The sequence below is a fragment of the Odocoileus virginianus genome, unplaced genomic scaffold (assembly GCF_023699985.2).
Source record: "Odocoileus virginianus isolate 20LAN1187 ecotype Illinois unplaced genomic scaffold, Ovbor_1.2 Unplaced_Scaffold_6, whole genome shotgun sequence".
Taxonomy (NCBI): Eukaryota; Metazoa; Chordata; class Mammalia; order Artiodactyla; family Cervidae; genus Odocoileus; species Odocoileus virginianus.
The window spans coordinates 2,808,204-2,825,544 of NW_027224268.1; the positions used below are offsets into that span (position 1 = coordinate 2,808,204).

Here is a 17,341-nt window from a genome sequence, read left to right on the forward strand (position 1 = left end):
ACAAAATTATAACATTCTCTAACATGATACAGAAAAATAAACTCAAAATGGATCAAAGACATAGATGTAACACTGGACATTATAAACTCTTACAGGAAAACATAGGAAGAACACTCTGATATAAATCACAGCAAGATCTTTTTTGACTTACCTTCTATAGTAGTAATAAAAATTTTTTTAAAATAAATAAATAGGACCTAATTAAACTTAAAATCTTTTGCACAGCAAAGGAAACCATAAACAAAATGAAAAGACAACTCTCAGAATGGGAGAAAATATTTGCAAATGAAGCAACTGACAAAGGATTAATCTCCAAAATACACAAACAGCTCATGCAGCTCAATATCAAAACAAACAACCCAGTCAAAAAATGTGCAAAGATCTAGACATTTCTTCAAAGAAGACATAAACATAGTTGAGAGGTACATGAAAAGATGCTCAACATCACTAATTATTAGAGAAATGCAAATCAAAACTACAGTGAGGTATCACCTCACACTGGTCAGAATGACCATCATCAAAAAATCTACAAACAATAAATGCTGGAGAGGGTGTGGAGAAAAGGGAACCCTCTTGCACTGTTGGTGGAATGTAAATTGATACAGCCACTATGGAGAACAGTATGGAGTGCCTTTAAAAAGGTAAAAATAGAACTACCCTATTACCCAGCAATCCCACTACTGTGCATATATCCTGAGAAAACCATAATTCAAATAGACACATGTACCCCAATGTTCACAGCACTATTTACAACAGCCAAGACATAGAAGCAACCTAAATGTCCATCAATGGATGAATGGATAAAGATGTGGTACATATATACAATAGAATATTATTCAGCCATAAAAGGAAATTAAATTGAGTCATTTGCAGTGATGTGGATGGACCCAGAGTCTGCCATACAGAGTAAAGTAAGTCAGCAAGAAAGAAACCAATATCATATATTAACTCATGTACGTGGAATCTAAAAAAATGGTACACGTGAACCTATTTGCAGGGGAGGAATAGAGACATAGACATAGAGAAGGGACATGCAGACACAGGGGAGGGGGAGAACGCATTGGAAGGTTAGGAATGACATATACACTACCATGTGTAAAATAGACAGCTAGTGGGAAGCTGCTATATAACACAGGGAGCTCAGCTCGGTGCTCTGTGATGACCTAGAGGGGTGGGATGGTGGGTTCAAGAGGAAGGGAGGAATATATAGCTGATTCACTTCATTGTACAGCAGAAATTAACACAACATTGTAAGGCAATTATACTCCAATTTAAAAAAAGAAACTGACAGACTAGATTCAAAATAAGGAAAAAGATTTCACAAATTTCATTTAACAGATACTGATATAACTTTGGACTTAACCATTAAAACAAATTCTTTTCAAACACTCAAACAGAATGTGAATTAGACCACTAAACACTTCAGGGAGTTTCAAAAATTAGAACTCACCCAGACCAGTCCTTAAACTGAGAAAATAAATTAGCTCAGACTGAAAAAGTAAAATTTCTTCCTGTCATTGATGAAGCTAGAGTAACAGAAACTGAATGGTCAGCAGCAAAGAACAAAGAGTATTTCTGAGGGTAGACTGCAGCTGTAAAGAGAACAAGGCTAGCATAATCCTGATACCAAAGCCATAAAAAGGATAATGATAAGTCACTATCAATGGTGACCACACACATGAAGTATAATCCTACTAAACAAAATCCAAAGCACAGTAAAAGTACATACAACATGCCTAGATTCAAAAAACGTTTTGCATAAGAAAGTGGACTAATGCACGACATACTACAATTAATTCCAAGTAGGTTAAAGACTTAACTGCAAAAAAAAACGAAATCTTTTTAAAAACTTAAAAATTGAATATTCAAAAAAAATTGAATATTCATTCTTAGTGGGAATGACTTACTGAGAATAATCAGTAGAAAATAGTGAACAAGAGATTTGACCATAGAAAAATGCAACTTTAGCTTTTTTAGAGCCAAAATAAAATTGAACACCAACAGTATTGTCACAAAATGGAAAGATGACTAATTTGCCATTAAGAGAGCATACATCAATAAGAAATGCATGAATACATCAATAAGAAATATATCAAGAAGAAAACACTAGCACTCTAGGGGGAAAAAACAGGCAAGGGGAACATGTCACAAACAGACAAAACAGTATGCCAATTAGTGGTTGTGTTAGAGATGATATCTCTTCTGTATGTTTTTCTGTATTTCAGATGAGTTTGAAGTATTTTTAAGGTACAAAAACCATGGAGCAGCCAGAAGAAAAAGTTTTCCCTCTATTTCCTACTTTAAGTGTAAAACACTTTTATGAAATATATATAGAAAACACATTTGAGCTAATCCTACTTCCTGCTGTTAATTCATACACAAAGTGTCCTAAGAAATATTTGCTGCTCAAGTGTTTATACCTTTCAATATATTTTAAAGAAGAAATTTCTCCTTCCCCAAACTTTTCTCCAGTAAGTAGTCCCTTAATGTTTCCTATATGGTGTCAATATCCTCCATTCAAATATGAGTATTACAAAACCACTTAATAACTCAGGAACACCTAAGATTTCTTAAAGAAAAAAGTTACTAAAATGTGTTTATTTAACGATTAAAGAGTTACACGGGAACAGAGCAATATAACTCACCAACACAATCTGTGTATCACGCCAGTTTTAAAACCCAAGACATGGATGTGTTTACATGTACTACCTTTCACGGGTTACACTTGCAAAATCTCCCTTAACAGATATGCCTAAAACTGATACCTTGAGTGTGTCCAGTACACCCCGATCCTTAAAAGTCTGGTACAGCTTTTTGCGCAGATCATCTTGACTCAACACATCAGATTTAGGGAACATGACGGACCAGAAGAGAATCGGTTACGGTTTACCTGGTGGGCAGAGCAGAGGGGATGTTAAATTCTGCACACAGACCAGTGGTCTCCAAGGAAGCCCTCACAAGCCCAGGGGAGAAAGGCGTTTTAACGGAACCAAAGGCTTCACTTCCGCCCGCCTCAAGGAGGCGGCAGGTGTATCTACCTGAGCCATCAGGTGTCGGCTTCCTCCCGAGCCCGCCCCACCGTGCCCCAAGTTTGAGTCCGAACCTGGGATGCAAGCCCTGGCCTAGGGGAACCCCTGCCTTCAGAGTTCTGCCTCAACCCCAGAGTACCAGGAGGAACAATGTGATCCTTCCGCTTCGCACTGCGAACTAGGAACTCGGACAGAGACGCACATTTCCCGGAAGTTCCGATAGGTGGGCGTGGCTACGGCCCACGCGCGACTCTCGCGGGCGGGCGGAGACCGGAAGACTGAAGTCTAGAGAAAGCGCAGCATCGGCCGGGATTCGCGCTGCCCAGAGCCGATCCCAGCCCTCCCCGCCGTCCGGCAAACTGAGAAGCCTTAGCCTAGGGCACTACGGCGCAAGCGCCAAGCTGCGTAGGGCTGCGGCAGGAAGCTCCGCCCACGATGCGAGGGCGGTACCGCGAAGTTTCGCGAGGGCTGCTTCCGGAGTCCCTACGGAAGTTGAGGAGCGCGGTTCCGTTCCGGGGCAACTGAAGGGGTGTTTCGGTTGCCGGCGTCTCGCCGCAGGTAGGGGGATGGAGCGAGTGGACGGTTGGCGTTTGGGGACTCTGAGGGATATGTCCTGTCCCGCGGGAGCTGGGTGTTGGCCCTTTCTCTCCCCTCTGTCCCTGGCCGGCTGAGCCCATCAACAGCCCGGCCGGCCATTCCACACCGAGATTCAATTTGCAAACGTCCGCCTGCTTAGGCGCTTTGCTTCTTGTAATAACTTTCATTGGGTTGAGTTATTCAGCCCACCTTGGATTTCTTAACTGCGGCACTATTGCCGTTTGGAGTCGGAAAATGCTCCATTGTGGTGCTGTCCTGCGCACTGTAAGATGCTGAGCAGCATCCTTGGTTTCCACCCAATCGATGCCAGTAGCACCTCCCTCCCAGTTCTGACAACTTCCTGACATTGCCGCCTGTCCCTGGGAGGCAAAATCGCCCCTGGTTAAAAACCAGTGAGCTACACTTGGTGCGTGCTGTGAAGAAGATAGGTGAGTTGGGTCCCCAAGGTGCTTAAATCTAATTAGAAAAGTCTCTTGAGAAGCAATGCTGAAAACGTAGCCAGAGAATTGGCTAAGAACTAAGATGCATTGTGAAAAGTGTTACTTGCTTAATTGTGTCCGACTTTTTGCGATCCCATAGACTGTAGCCTGCCAGGCTCCTGTGTCCATGGAATTCTCCAGGCAAGAATACTGGAGTGGGTTGCCACTCTCTTCTCCAGGGGATCTTCCCAACCCAGGAATCGAACCGGGGTCTCCTACATTGCAGGTGGATTCTTTACCATCTGAGCCAGAGATGCATTGTAGACTGAGTAAAGATTTTAGAAAAAGTGGTTGGGGATATACATGAGTGGGCACATCTCTGAAAAAACTGTGACTTCATCAGGGCATTGTTAGGTAGTGCTTGGATGGTGGACAAAAAGCAAAGGAGGAAGGGTGAAAATTCTGAAAGGAATAAAAAAACCAGAACCCTTTCAAGAACAGTGAGGTATCTGGCCTGACTCCAGAGCCCCATGCTGTGGGTATAAGGTATCTAAGGCCTACCTGTGAGGATGAAATTGGGCCAGTGTTAGCTTTGTGAGCAGCACTGAAGAGTACAGTGAATTTTCGCCCCTAGCCATGAAAGGCTTAAACGATTTAATAAGCATCAAGAGTGACAGGACTTAAATAGGAGGTAGAGACCATGTAGGTTGGGTTGGGAAATACTTGGAGAAGGAAGGATTTGGGTAGACTTTGAAAGATGGGTAAGGTAAACACAGAATTAGAGTATTCCAGGCATGAAGAGAGAAATAAGTCTGGACTCGACACAATCAGCTGGAGAGGGAAAAAATAAGTATACCAATCCACTGTAGCTGAGGTAGAACAACATGGGACTAGGTTTTGGATACTGGTACTTAGTTAGATGAGACGCACTAAGGCTTTTGAGCAGAATAGTGAGATGATGAAGAATGTTCTAAGATGTTAGTATGGAGTCATTTCACAGGCAACCTGATAGTTCTTGGTTACTAAGTTCTCAATTATATTCACCCAAATGTCTTTCCAGGTTAACTTCAAAGGAGCAGCCCTTGGCTTGGCCTCTGGAACAGTTTGGAATAAATCTGTCTAGTTCAGATTTAGCTAATACTTGGCACTCGCATAGGCACTGCCCTTTCCCAAACCCATAGCAGATGTGGTAACTGATCACAGCAATCTTTCCCCCAACCACCCTTAGTCTCAGAATCGTTCTCAGCACTAGTTCCTGACCCTCACTACCAGCTGATTAGAACAAGCTCATGGGGGAAAACCAGTTGGCATCCCTAGTCAAGTCCCTTCCCATGGACAGCATCATATTTATAAAGACTGCACCTATTCCACTGCCTCCCCCCATCCCCAACAAAAGGTCTTACCCTGCCTCCATTTTAAACATCCTTAGCTCCTTCAGTAATAGCTTTTGTCTTGTTCCCAGGGCGTTCCTTAGCCTAAATGCTTCCCTCCTCCCAACACACAAAGTTCAGAGTTAATGAATTTTAAAACTGTGATTCCCAGAACTGAGTATCTTCCCCAGAGATGGTATTATTAGTCATAAGGACATTATCTTTTCTTAATGCAGTCTGGAATTGCATTAGCTTTTCTGGCCAGTGTATTGGATTGCTGCCTCTGACTGAGCTGGCAGTAAATGAGAAGTGGTCTCTGCAGATGAGCTACTCTTACACTAGGCTTCCCTCATCCCCTTGTTGTGCTGTTGATTTTTTCAGCCCAAGTATAGGACTTTATTTCGAATTCTTTAAATTCTGTCCTGATTGTGTCACCTATTTCTCCTAGCCATGGAGGTCTTTTGAATCCTAACTTTAGCCTTCTAATAAATTAGGTGCCCTTAGCATGTTATCTTTGGGTGTGAGAAGTTGGCTTCATCTCAGTTACTGATGCAAACCCCTTGAGCTGCACTAGGTTAAGGTCAACCTCCAAGGCTCCCGAGAGACCCCATGCTGTCCAGTGACATGGAGCATGTGAATGTTCCAGTCAGTCCCCTACTGTCCCTCCTTCAGCAGAGAACATGCACATCCTGGGTCCCCAGCACTGCTCTTGCTCTGGGGGTACCAGACGCTGTCACCCAGGCTACTGGTCTCCCATGAGTTCTTAGGTGGAGAACCACATGAGTTCAGAAGGTGACTCACCATCTCCCTAGTTACCTTCCACAACAGGAAGTGTAGGTCTGGAATGACTTGTTCTTCTAGAACAAGTGAGTAGTGACCCACTCTTTCTAAGGATACACGTTAAAGGACTTAGTTTATCACAGAAGTTCCCAGCATAGGGTCTGACTGAGGACAGGCATTTCACACCTGTTTCTGTTGGTGTTTTAATCTCTTCAGTAGTACTCAGACTTCAAGATAAAGTGAAAGTGAAGTCACTCAGTCGTGTCTGACTCTTTGCGACCCCGTGGACTGTAGCCTACCAGGCTTCTCCGTCCATGGGATTTTCCAGGCAAGAGTACTGGAGTGGGTTGCCATTTCCTTCTCCAGGGGATCTTCCTGACCCAGGGATCAAACTTGGGTCTCCTGCATTGCAGGCAGACGCTTTACTGTCTGAGCCACCAGCAGGGCCAACAAGATAAGCCTTTTTGTTTTCCGAAAGTTGGCATAACAGTTACTAACCTCTGAAAGCCTGGCTCTTTCTATTCCTGTGATTTCTCAAATGTCCCTGGTCAGTAGTCAGACCATCAGAGTTGTTAACCCAACTGTTTCTTTAACAGGCCTGTCTTGGGGTTCATAGCCTGCCTACCTCATGTCTTCCACACTTGCTATGTGAAAACCATTCTTTGAGAATGTTTACACACCAGGGGCCTCAAATCATTGACCATTCTCCCTTGCTTTTTCCTGATAGTGGCCTGCATGTCTCGTTTTTCTTAACATATAGCACACATTTCAGCTCATGTGGGGCTTTTGCCCTTCTGACTCAAGCCTCCTGGCTTTCTGGTCCTACTTTATGACCATTACTAGCTAGTGCTCTACTTCTCACATCTTGTACACGGTCTCTTCAAGAAGTCCAGAGCTCCTTGTTGATTTCTTCAGTTCTTTGTCTCTCAAAAGCAGTTCAAGACATTTTAACCACCACAGACAGCTGCTCTCAGCACAGACGGGAATCCTGGCTCCCCTCTGTTCAGCCAACAAGTCCTGCCCTTGTAAAGGAGGGTTTCTTCATCCTATTTTAACAACTGTGGCAACTTCTAACAAATGTGCTGTTCATCACATGACACAGGCTTCATCAGTCAAGGCCCTGGAGGGCGTCGTCACTAGAACTTTCAGAAGGTTCTCGCCTTTGTTAAGGCTAATTAATCCCGCCTCCCCCACCTCCTTCCTGCCTTCCCTTTCTTATATTCTGGCACTATGCCTTCCCCCTGGAGGAGGAAATGGCAACCCATTCCAGTGTTCCTGCCTGGAAAATCCCATGGACAGAGAAGCCTGGCAGGCTACAGTCCACGGGGTCACGAAGAGTAGGACACGACTGAGTGTACAGCGGCATGCCCTCCCCCTGCTCCCTGCAGCTCCGTCCCGCGAGCACTGAGCAGTTTTCCTGTTAAGGGTGTGAGACACTAGCTGGAAAACCCAGCCACTGTTCGCTCCACTCTTGTCCCTGTACTGCTCCGGGTTGCTCTACCTTGATGCACCATTGGCCCCCCATTTCCACAGGACTCTGAAACCTGTGACCCATGGAAAATAAGCTCACTTTGTTCCCAGTCTCTTCTACCCCCTTTTTCTTAAGCCTGCAGGTTTTTTCAGTTTTGACGTGTTGTTGGTTTCCTACTGCAGCCATAAAGCATTACCACAAATTTACTGGCTTAAAACGACACAGACTTATCATCTTACCCTTTTGTAGGGCAGAAGACCAACGCGGGTCTCACTGGGCATAAATCCCTTCTGGAAGCTCTCTGGAAGAATCTGTTTCGTCGTCCTTTCCAGCTTCTAGGGGCCACCCGCATTCCTTGGTTCGTGGCTGTTTCCTCCATCTTAAAAACCAGCAAGGTTTCGTCTCCATGGTGATCCACCCACTGCTATGCTTCCCTCCCCAACAACCCTCGACTCTTCCCTGGGGTTCCACCCTCTTCCACTTTTAAAGACTCTGGTGATTACACTGGATCCACCTGAGTAGCCGGGATCCTTGTCCTACCTGAAGATCAGCTGATGGGAGGCCTTAGTTGCATCTACAGCCTTAATGCCCTTTGGCACCTAGATTAATTTTCAGTTTCCCAAGCCTAGGTTGTGGGCATCTTGCTGGGGGCCCAGGGAGCTATTCTGGCTGCCACCACACATACAGAATTGACCTGTTCATTTTCATCCCTCTTCCTTCCCTTTCTGATTTCCTTTATATCTTCATCACCTTGATACTCTGCTTGACCCCCTCAGCCAGACGTTTGGCAACATCCTGAATTCTTCCTGCAGTTCCCCAGTTTCACCCACTGCCAAGCTCTGTGTAACACCTCCACACCTCGAGACCTTGGAGACACTCGAAGGGCCCCTATTTCAGGTGACAGACTGCGTAGATGGAGATCATCTCTCTCCTCGCAGAAAGTTCCATCCATCAGACAGCACAGAATTCTAGAGCAAGTCTCAGCTCTGCTCACCACTGAGGCCAAGGAGGCCCCACATATTAAATGGTTGTAGCCGTTGCCTTCCTGGGACAGGGTGGTTATGTGCTCTTGCCTCTTCCTTTTCTTCCACTACACCTCTCAGCTTCTCTGCATCCTTTCTTCAATCCTGTGTGAAATCACGTGACTAGCAGCTCACATTCTGTATAGCTGACAGGTTTGTGATCACCCCTTTCTTTCTTGCAGTTTCTTGTTTATCCTCATGCTTTTCTTAGGATTGCTTTTCTCCCCCACATGGGTCTCCACATGGGGCTGAGTGGGTTAGGAGGCTGGAGAAGGGTAATCTTCCTTTTACATATAGTGTCTCCTGCTGCTGCTTAACATGTGTGCAGAGGGAGAAGTATCTTCCTTTAGTATTTTTTCCCCTGCTGCTGCTGCTGAAATGTTTGTGCTGAAGAAAGCAAGCCCTTCCCATGACAAACTACACCTATGAAACTTTTTCCAGCAAGAAGGAATGATGTCATTGTTTGCTCTGGAAATTTCAAGCTTCCACCCCCTTCCCCTCAGTTGAGCTTGAGGATTCATTGCCACTTCTCCTAGTTTTGCAGAGCTTTGGTATCATCCCTGCCTTTGTCTTCAGATTTCATGGCATGGAAGTCCCGGTGAGGCTCGATGAGCCCTGGGTTCTCACATACCTTACTGTCGGTGCCCGGTTAAGTGGGTTCCCGCCCAACATCTCCGTGTGCCTGAGCTTGTGTCACTAGAGCTAGACATGAACCTAGCTTTGTCTGATTCAGACCCCATGCTAAAATTACACACACGAGTCCATCGCCTGTCTGTCCATCCATCCGTCCAGATTGTGATTGTGCTAAAAATCACAGAATCATTGATTTCTCCCCCAGCACCCCTACTTTCTCTTTTTATGCCCTTAGCAAACCTATCAACCCTTGTTCCAAGAGCTCTTTATGCCTCAGAATGTCTTCCTTTTGGATTATGATTTCTTCCGTCTTTTCTAGAGTGCAGCACTGTTTCTTCCTCTTTTGAAAGACTCCTCACAGGCTCCTCTCTGTGCAGTTGCACTCACAGCACAGAGCCGTCCGGTGGGGAGAAGACAGGCGCCTCCCGGTGTGTAGATGACTGTATAGCAGTGCCGTGCAGTGCTCTGTGGCAGTACACACAGTGTTTCCTACTCGGCACCAGGTGTCAGCACCCAGGCCGACTGGTCCAGCCCAAGGTGAAGCCAGCTTACCGTAAATGGTCCACACTTTCTGATCAGGAGAATGTTGTTTTTATGATTTCATGTTAGAGGTCTTCGAATTTCCCTATGAAAATACAGTAGTGGAGTCTCCAGAACATATCATAAATAAATAAACTGTATCAGTCACAAGCTATTTATCTATAGGAATGGAATGATGTCATCGTTTGCTCTATGAAAAATGCAGGCTTCCACCCTCTTCCCCTCACTTGAGCTTGAGGATTATTGCCACTTCTAGTTTTGCAGCACTTTGGTATCATCTTGGCATGGTATCTGTCACTTGGTATCTATCAATCTTGGCATGGAAAGCATGCCACTTTAGGGGCCACTTCCTCTACAATTTAGGTTTAAGTTAAAAATGGAGTTCTTCACTTCCTGGTTTTTGGTACTGAGTACTAAAAATACACATTATTTTCATTTAATTAGGAGCTATATTGAAGACGATGTCTGGAAGCTTCTACTTTGTCATCGTTGGTCACCATGATAATCCAGTTTTTGAAATGGAGTTTTTACCAGCTGGAAAAGCAGAATCCAAAGTGCGTATGAAACCTTAAAAAAGCCCGTAGCACTTGTGGTGTTGCTGTAATGATACTGGTGTGATATGACTGTGGAATTGGAAGGGATCTGGACAAATGAGGTCACTGCGAACCCAGCACAACCACAGGTGGCTTGCTCTGCAGTCCTGCAGGTTGAGAGGAGCCCGCCGGGAGCGCCCTCTGCACTGTGTGTTCGTGCTCTAGTTCAGCAGCACTTGGCACAAGCTCAGAGGATGCCCTGCGTCTTCTCTCCCTGGTTATCAGTCCCTGGACCACCCGCCAAAGGTGGTGATCGTACTGGGTCTGCAGGGGCAGGCGCTCCAGCCCTGAAATGCCAAGAAAGCTCCTTCTGTGCCCTCACATCACCTTTTTCAGCAGGACAGACAAGCTAGAGGGTTGAGAGAGACCTCGACTCCTGTGTCCTCCTGACGCCCCCAGGATGGTGTCTGTTGTCATCGACTTCCCACAGCATCCACTGGCCACGTGGGGCCCTCATGCTCTCCTCCCTGGTGACAGCACCCAACTTTCTTGTTAAGAGTGGTTCCAAAAAAACCAGCTTGCTTCAAGAACGTGGTGCCACTCAAGAGTAAACAGACCTGTAGGGTCTTGGGATGAGAGCTGGTCCCTCCATCTCCCTGTACAAAGCCATATTCCAAGTAAATTGCTGACCACTGTGCTATGTTTCTCCTAGCCTCCAAAAGTAGACTTTAACGTCCTTCTAAGACAGGAACTGATGTTTGAAATTAGTCATGATGTCCAATGTAGGACGCTTTTCAACTGTTCAGACCTTGCCACTGAAATAGGATGGAAATCTAAGGTATTGTCTGAGCAGGTGTTGTTGCTCCATCATTTGCCCACATTCCTGGGAGCACACTGCTGTTTGAAACCTGGATGGGGAGAGCTCCAGTTGCGCAATCGGTTAGCGCGCGGTACTTATATGAAACCTGGATGGGGAGGCATCGCTGCAGCAGTACTTGCTTTGTGTGGTATACAGCTACTTACAGTTTCTCTCTCATTTCACTGGCCTTGTGGTAGGCAAAATGGTGCACATAAAAACTGTTGCGTTACTTGATCTTAGGTCTTTCTCCTGCTACCACTCACCTCTGTAAACCACTCCTAGTTTTCTTCTGATCTATCTAGTTTGCTCATCAGTGCAAAGGGAAAGACTGCCATGAGCCAGACACAAAACACATGCATTTCTCTGAGAAATAAATTAGTTTTGTCCACGTGCTGAAGTATAAATGTGCTTTACTTGCCTGAGGGATTCCAGGGCACCTGACCACCTTCCTCCAGCCCAGGCACAGCCTCCTCAGCTAGGAAGTGCCATTCGTTTCCCAAGGCTGCAGTCATAGTACCAGACACTGGTTGCCTAAGGAGAGCAGAACCGGATTGTCTCACGGTTGGCAAGCCCAGAAGTCTGAGATGAAGTCGTCAGCAGGGCAGCCCTGTCCGAAGGTGCTAGGGAAGACCTGTCCCAGGCCTTGCTCCCAGCTGCTGGCAGTTTGCGCCTTGTGGCAGAACTGCAGTCTCCCGTGGCTTTTTCCCTGCATGCGAGTCTGTCTCCAGATTTCCCCTTTATAAATACGTCAGCCACTGGATTAGGGACTCACTCGCTGCTAACATGACCTCATGGTAACTGATGACATCTGCAACAACCCTCTTTTCAAACATAGCCACATTCTGTGGGGTAGGACTGCAGCACAGGAATTGGGGGAACCTAAAACAGAGGGGTTCTTTGAAAAATGCACTTTGACAGTAAGCATCTCATGTGCGTGAGGCTGCATTCCAGATTGTGAATTTCCTCTCCACAATCAAGGGGAACCGCCTTCTTCAGTTAGGCCTTTTAGGCCCATGAGAAGGACGTCTCCAGCTTTGCAGGATCGCCTTGCATTGTCAGTACAGGTGACTGCACACAGCTGGCGCTGATCCAGGTTGGCAGCTCTGGGATCTCCCTGCACCTCAGGGCAGCCAGTGCCAGGCTGTCTGCCCTGCGCACCAAGCCCTGGCCCCGCCCCGACCTGAGGCTGGTGCCTGCAGCTTTCCTCACCACCTCCCTGGCCTACCTTGTGTTTTCCTGTCTTCCTCCTCAAAAGATGTGTACTTCTTGAAAGCAGGATCTGAGCAGAGGAGAGGGGAAGGGGAGAAAAATCGAAAGGATCTACTCTTTTTTTTTTTTAAAGGAAGTATCCTCTTTTTTTCCCCCATGCTTAAATGCTCATGCAATCTGATAACGTCCTCCTTCGCAAATTAAAAAAAAAAAATCTTTATAGTTTCTTGAACACATTTCATAAGTAATTGGCTGTTTCTATTTGAGTTTTAGATACCAGATTAGAAAATAGTGTGAAAACACTGAAGACCTTTTATAGCAGAAAGCTTCCCCCCGCCCCCACCCCATGAGCAAGCTGTGTCTAGCATTCCCTGTATGGAAGTGTTAATCTGTTGTCACTCACTGTCACCTAGGATGATCACCGCCATCTGAACCAGTTCATAGCTCACGCTGCCCTCGACCTCGTAGATGAGAACATGTGGCTGTCGAACAATATGTACTTGAAGACGGTGGACAAATTCAATGAATGGTTTGTCTCAGCATTCGTCACTGCGGGTCATATCCTTACCTGTTTAGAGCTCCAATGAAGGGTTGGGGTGACAAACCAGACCAGCATGAGATATGGATGCCAGGTTTTGAGTCTGTGGACTGCAAAGTGTTAGGTAAAAAATGGCCATTGGTGGTGCTTTTTTTTTGGGGGGGGGGACATATTTTGTTTAACAGATAATTTTAAAGTCCAATCTCAAAATTAAGGTTTATCTGAACCATATCAAGGGTGATTTTATTTTGTAGTTACTTTCTAACTTAAAAAGATTATGTTCTCTTCAAGATAAAACTAACCTAACTCTGAACCCAGTTTATGTGTTTATCTTTTCCATCACACAATACACTGCATGTGACTCGAAGAATATTGTATCAACTGATCAACTCTTCAGCTTTCATTTCTAAAGATTATACCTTAATTATTTCACATATGAGATTTATTATGCTGCATGATGTCAGGCAAGACGACGGAATCAAGAACTTCTTTACTGATGTCTATGATTTATACATAAAGGTATGGTATGTTCTGTACCTTGTAAAATCTGATCATAAAAGACATGCCAACTTTAGCAGGACACTGGCCTGTAGAGGGAGCCCCCATAGATGCACAGTTCTCCTCCCTGCCTAGCTTTCCCCCAGCAGGACTGTTCCTCGCAGCGCCCTCATCAGGCAGGTCTCTTATCAACAGCTTAACACACATGCAGGACAACTCATCGTCATTTTTAGATCAGTTTCATTCTTTCCCTTTTCGTGCACATAGTTCATTTTATGAGGGAACCCTAACTAAAGACACAGAAGCAGTCTATATAAGGGAAGTTGCTTCATGATTTTATTCCAGACTGTTTCCCATCTACTTATTAACAAGTTACAGTGCAATCAATGTAGATCATAAACCAGTAGGAAGTGATTCATGTACTATCAAAGTCACTCAAGGAGAAAGGGGTCACTTGCATTTCTTGATAATTAGGAAAACTGATGTGAGTGGTTTAACTGCAGTGCTAACAGTATATTCTTAATAATTTAAATGTTCTTTATTTGCACAAGATATTTTGCATATCAGCATAGTTAATGATCAATATTCCTAGTCAGAAGTAGCAGAGAATATTTAGTCCTCTTATAAAGATGGACAACACCAACTGATTAAGGTATAAAAGTTGGTAACTCCTTTCCTCACTTGTGATTCCATCCAGTACTAATTTTCCCTCACATATATTATGGTTTACTCATCATATTATCTGAGAAACTGATCACATGCCTTGTGTTAAAGCAGAGTATTAAAAATCTGATTGTTAAAAATTACCAAACTTTTAAAAGTAGTGTGGTATAACTTTTTCTTCAATCAGAGCATATGGCAGATTTTTAGTGTATTTTATATAGCCAGAGGCCTTCCACATGAATGAACATCTTGATAGTTGAACATGAGTGTAATTGTATTTCACACACAGGGTGGATCCCAGGAGTTGGTTTTGCTCACACAGGTAGTGCTTAGATATGTGCTGCCGTGGGTTTTGCCACAGGTTCTACCCTAAAACACCAAGACAGAAATTTCCTTAGTGGGACATTAACATTTAATAATGGAACATCTTCACTGAAACTTAAAAATGTGGTCTTTAGACTTTTGAATGTCTTTGATGACTTAATTTAAAACTTTAAAATATTTTCCTTTTAGAGACCTATGATTTGTCAGCCTTTTTTACTTTGACAAGCTCACCTGAGTACTTTCTTCTCTCCTAGTTTGCAATGAATCCATTTTATGAACCCAATTCTCCTATTCGATCCAGCGCATTTGACAGAAAAGTTCAGTTTCTTGGGAAGAAACACCTTTTAAGCTGAATGCAAAAAAACTCAGAAGTACACAATGTCACTACAATGGGGTATACTCAGGAATGTGTACATTGTAAGTAACGATTAAATAGCATGGTAAAGTTTACTTGTAGTTTGTTTATCTAAACCTAATGAAATTGCTTCTATATTTAAAAATAGCACATTCAGTTTCTTACAGCTAAGAACAGATTGATATTTGCTTGTGAACACTTATTTATAAAGAGCTCTTTATTCGTAATCTTGAAATATCTTTATTTTTAAAAATTGAGAATAAGCTTTTGACTTTCCTCATTCAGATAGTTGATCTTGATGAAGCACTCCAGAACCAAATATCATTGTCAAGATTTGGTAGACAGATTTAAAACTAAAAGCTTCTGCAGTAGGGAATGAAGTTGGTAGCACATACATGGGCTCATCTATAGATCCAGAGATGTTATGAAAACACATAGGCAGTATACATAGCTTTGCCCAAGAAGCCGGAGCAGACCGTGTTGCAGTGCCAAGTGCCACAGGCCTGCCCTTATCAGAGCCTAGAAACAGTGATCCTGCTGCAATTCGAGACTCCTGAGCCCAGGTTTGTATAGTGGGAGGCCAGGACCACTGTGACAGGTTATGTTCTTGTTTCCTTTCCCTCAGACAATAAACTAAGGATTAAGTGAACCTGTTGATAGCTGTGCTAGTAGAAAGTTTTAAGGCAGTTTTAGAATTCTAAACAAAGAAAAGCTTGTATCACATTAGCACTTGTACTCTAGGCTTTTCAGGCTGTATACCTGTATACCCAAGTGGGTGGGAGTGGTCTTTTTTTTTTTTTTACTATAACAGTGTGGGATCTTAATTGTAAACCAGTAAATGTCTATTGAAAAGCAAGTAAATGTTCATTGAAAACCAGGTATTTTCTGTGCTGTGAGCACTTGAAGAATTTTGTTCCATTCTGAATGACCTGAGCAAGGAATTCTCAGTTTGGTCTTGTATCTTTGTGTGAAGCTGCTACCACAGTTTACCCTATTTATTTGATTTCCTAAATAAAGATGTTTGTCCAAGACTATGGAGGCTTAGTATCATTTTTTTTTTTTTTAGCTGCGCTGTACAGCTTGTGATATCTTAGTTCCCTGACCAGGTATCGAACCCGGGCCCTCAACAGTCAAAAGCACCATTCAATCACCAGGGAATTCCCAATGTTGATTTTTTTGGTGCTGCTCTCCCCACCACCTCGACCATTTTAGTCCTATCTCCCCTAGTGAAAGTCTGCAAACATACACTGTAACTCATTTTACAGAATTCAGATCTCCTCAAACTGGGTGCCAGAGCTTTGGGAGCAGAAAAAGATAACTCAGAAATCCAGGGGTAACTCAGCCATGCTCACTGGACAGACCCACACATGTACTTATCGTATATAGTTTGCTCTACCCTCCAGGAGCACATAAGGCAGAGGGAGGCAAAGCCCCAGTCAGGAGCTGAGCCGCGTGGTGTTTCAACAGGAAGATGTCGGGTGGAGATGGTTCCGGTCCCCGCCCACCTACAGGACAGCAGTGCCCCACAAATAGCCTTGTCACCAGGCTCTTGACAGTGAGATGGGAATGAGAACACAGGCCCTGTGGGCGCAGATCCCTGTGGCTAAGGCTTTCACATATGCCTGCCTCTGTCAGAGCGTGAACGCAGATCCAGTGATGGGCATAGGAGTGGGCAGGATCTCAGAGATGGGCTGTGCTGGGAAAGCCTGCTGAAGTAGGACTCATGTAAGGGGAAGATCAGGGCCCAATCATTAGGAAAACAAAGCAAAAAAAAAAAAAGGCAAAAGAGCTTGCAAAAAAGAGCTAAGTGATGTCACTTAAAGTTCTGGAACACAAGACGAATTGGGGGACATCAGTAGCACCCTGGGCATCAGGCCCACCGAGCATACGCAAGTCAGCATTAAGCCTGTCATCTACACTAGCACTCCCAGTGATCCAAATAAAATGCACAAGCCTGGTTCACTCCTCTTTCACTACCTAGGATGCTTCAGTGGTGCCCACATTCTCCACATAAGTAGGGACCGTGGGTCTCTCCTCCTCTCTGCTACACCCACATCTATTCCCTCTATGGTCAGGACAGCACTTCCTGGTTGACAGTCCGCAGTGGTAATTTCTCAGAATCCATGGACTACACTGAGCCTTCTTCCTACCTACTGCTTCCCTGCCCCACCATCCCAAGCCACCAGCACTGTCAAAGATCACACAGGGTTTCACAGAAACATGAAACGCCAGGTTTTAACATGTGGACCACCTTCGATACTTTAACTTCAACTGGGGAGTTTTTCCCAAGAGGGAAGAAGGAGGCAAAAACAGTTAAGTATTCACTAACAAATACGCATTTTGCCATCTTCCATGCAGCACACTGCTACGTCAACTGTCAAATGTACATCTGTCCATCCTCCCAAGTTCAGTAGTTTGCCTTTTCCTTAACCCTGCCCTGTCTCAAAGCCTTTACATCCAAAGACAGCACAAAGCCCCCATCAGACCTGTAACCCTGGGAT

General features: G+C 44.5%; 1 protein-coding gene across 2 annotated transcripts; it reads left to right on the forward strand.

The window, feature by feature from the left end:
• The first annotated feature begins 3,474 nt into the window (after window positions 1-3,474).
• Window positions 3,475-15,871, forward strand: TRAPPC2 (trafficking protein particle complex subunit 2). 2 transcript variants are annotated; one of them, XM_070462645.1, is made up of 5 exons: window positions 3,475-3,587; window positions 10,306-10,415; window positions 12,876-13,019; window positions 13,433-13,519; window positions 14,740-15,871. In XM_070462645.1, exons 2-5 carry the CDS (start codon window positions 10,323-10,325, stop codon window positions 14,836-14,838), a joined length of 423 nt encoding a protein of 140 aa, XP_070318746.1. In that variant the 5' UTR covers window positions 3,475-3,587; window positions 10,306-10,322; the 3' UTR covers window positions 14,839-15,871. The 2 variants fall into 2 exon arrangements, with proteins under 2 accessions (XP_070318746.1, XP_070318745.1); XM_070462644.1 differs by lacking the exon at window positions 3,475-3,587 and adding an exon at window positions 3,621-4,054.
• Window positions 15,872-17,341: the final 1,470 nt, after the last annotated feature.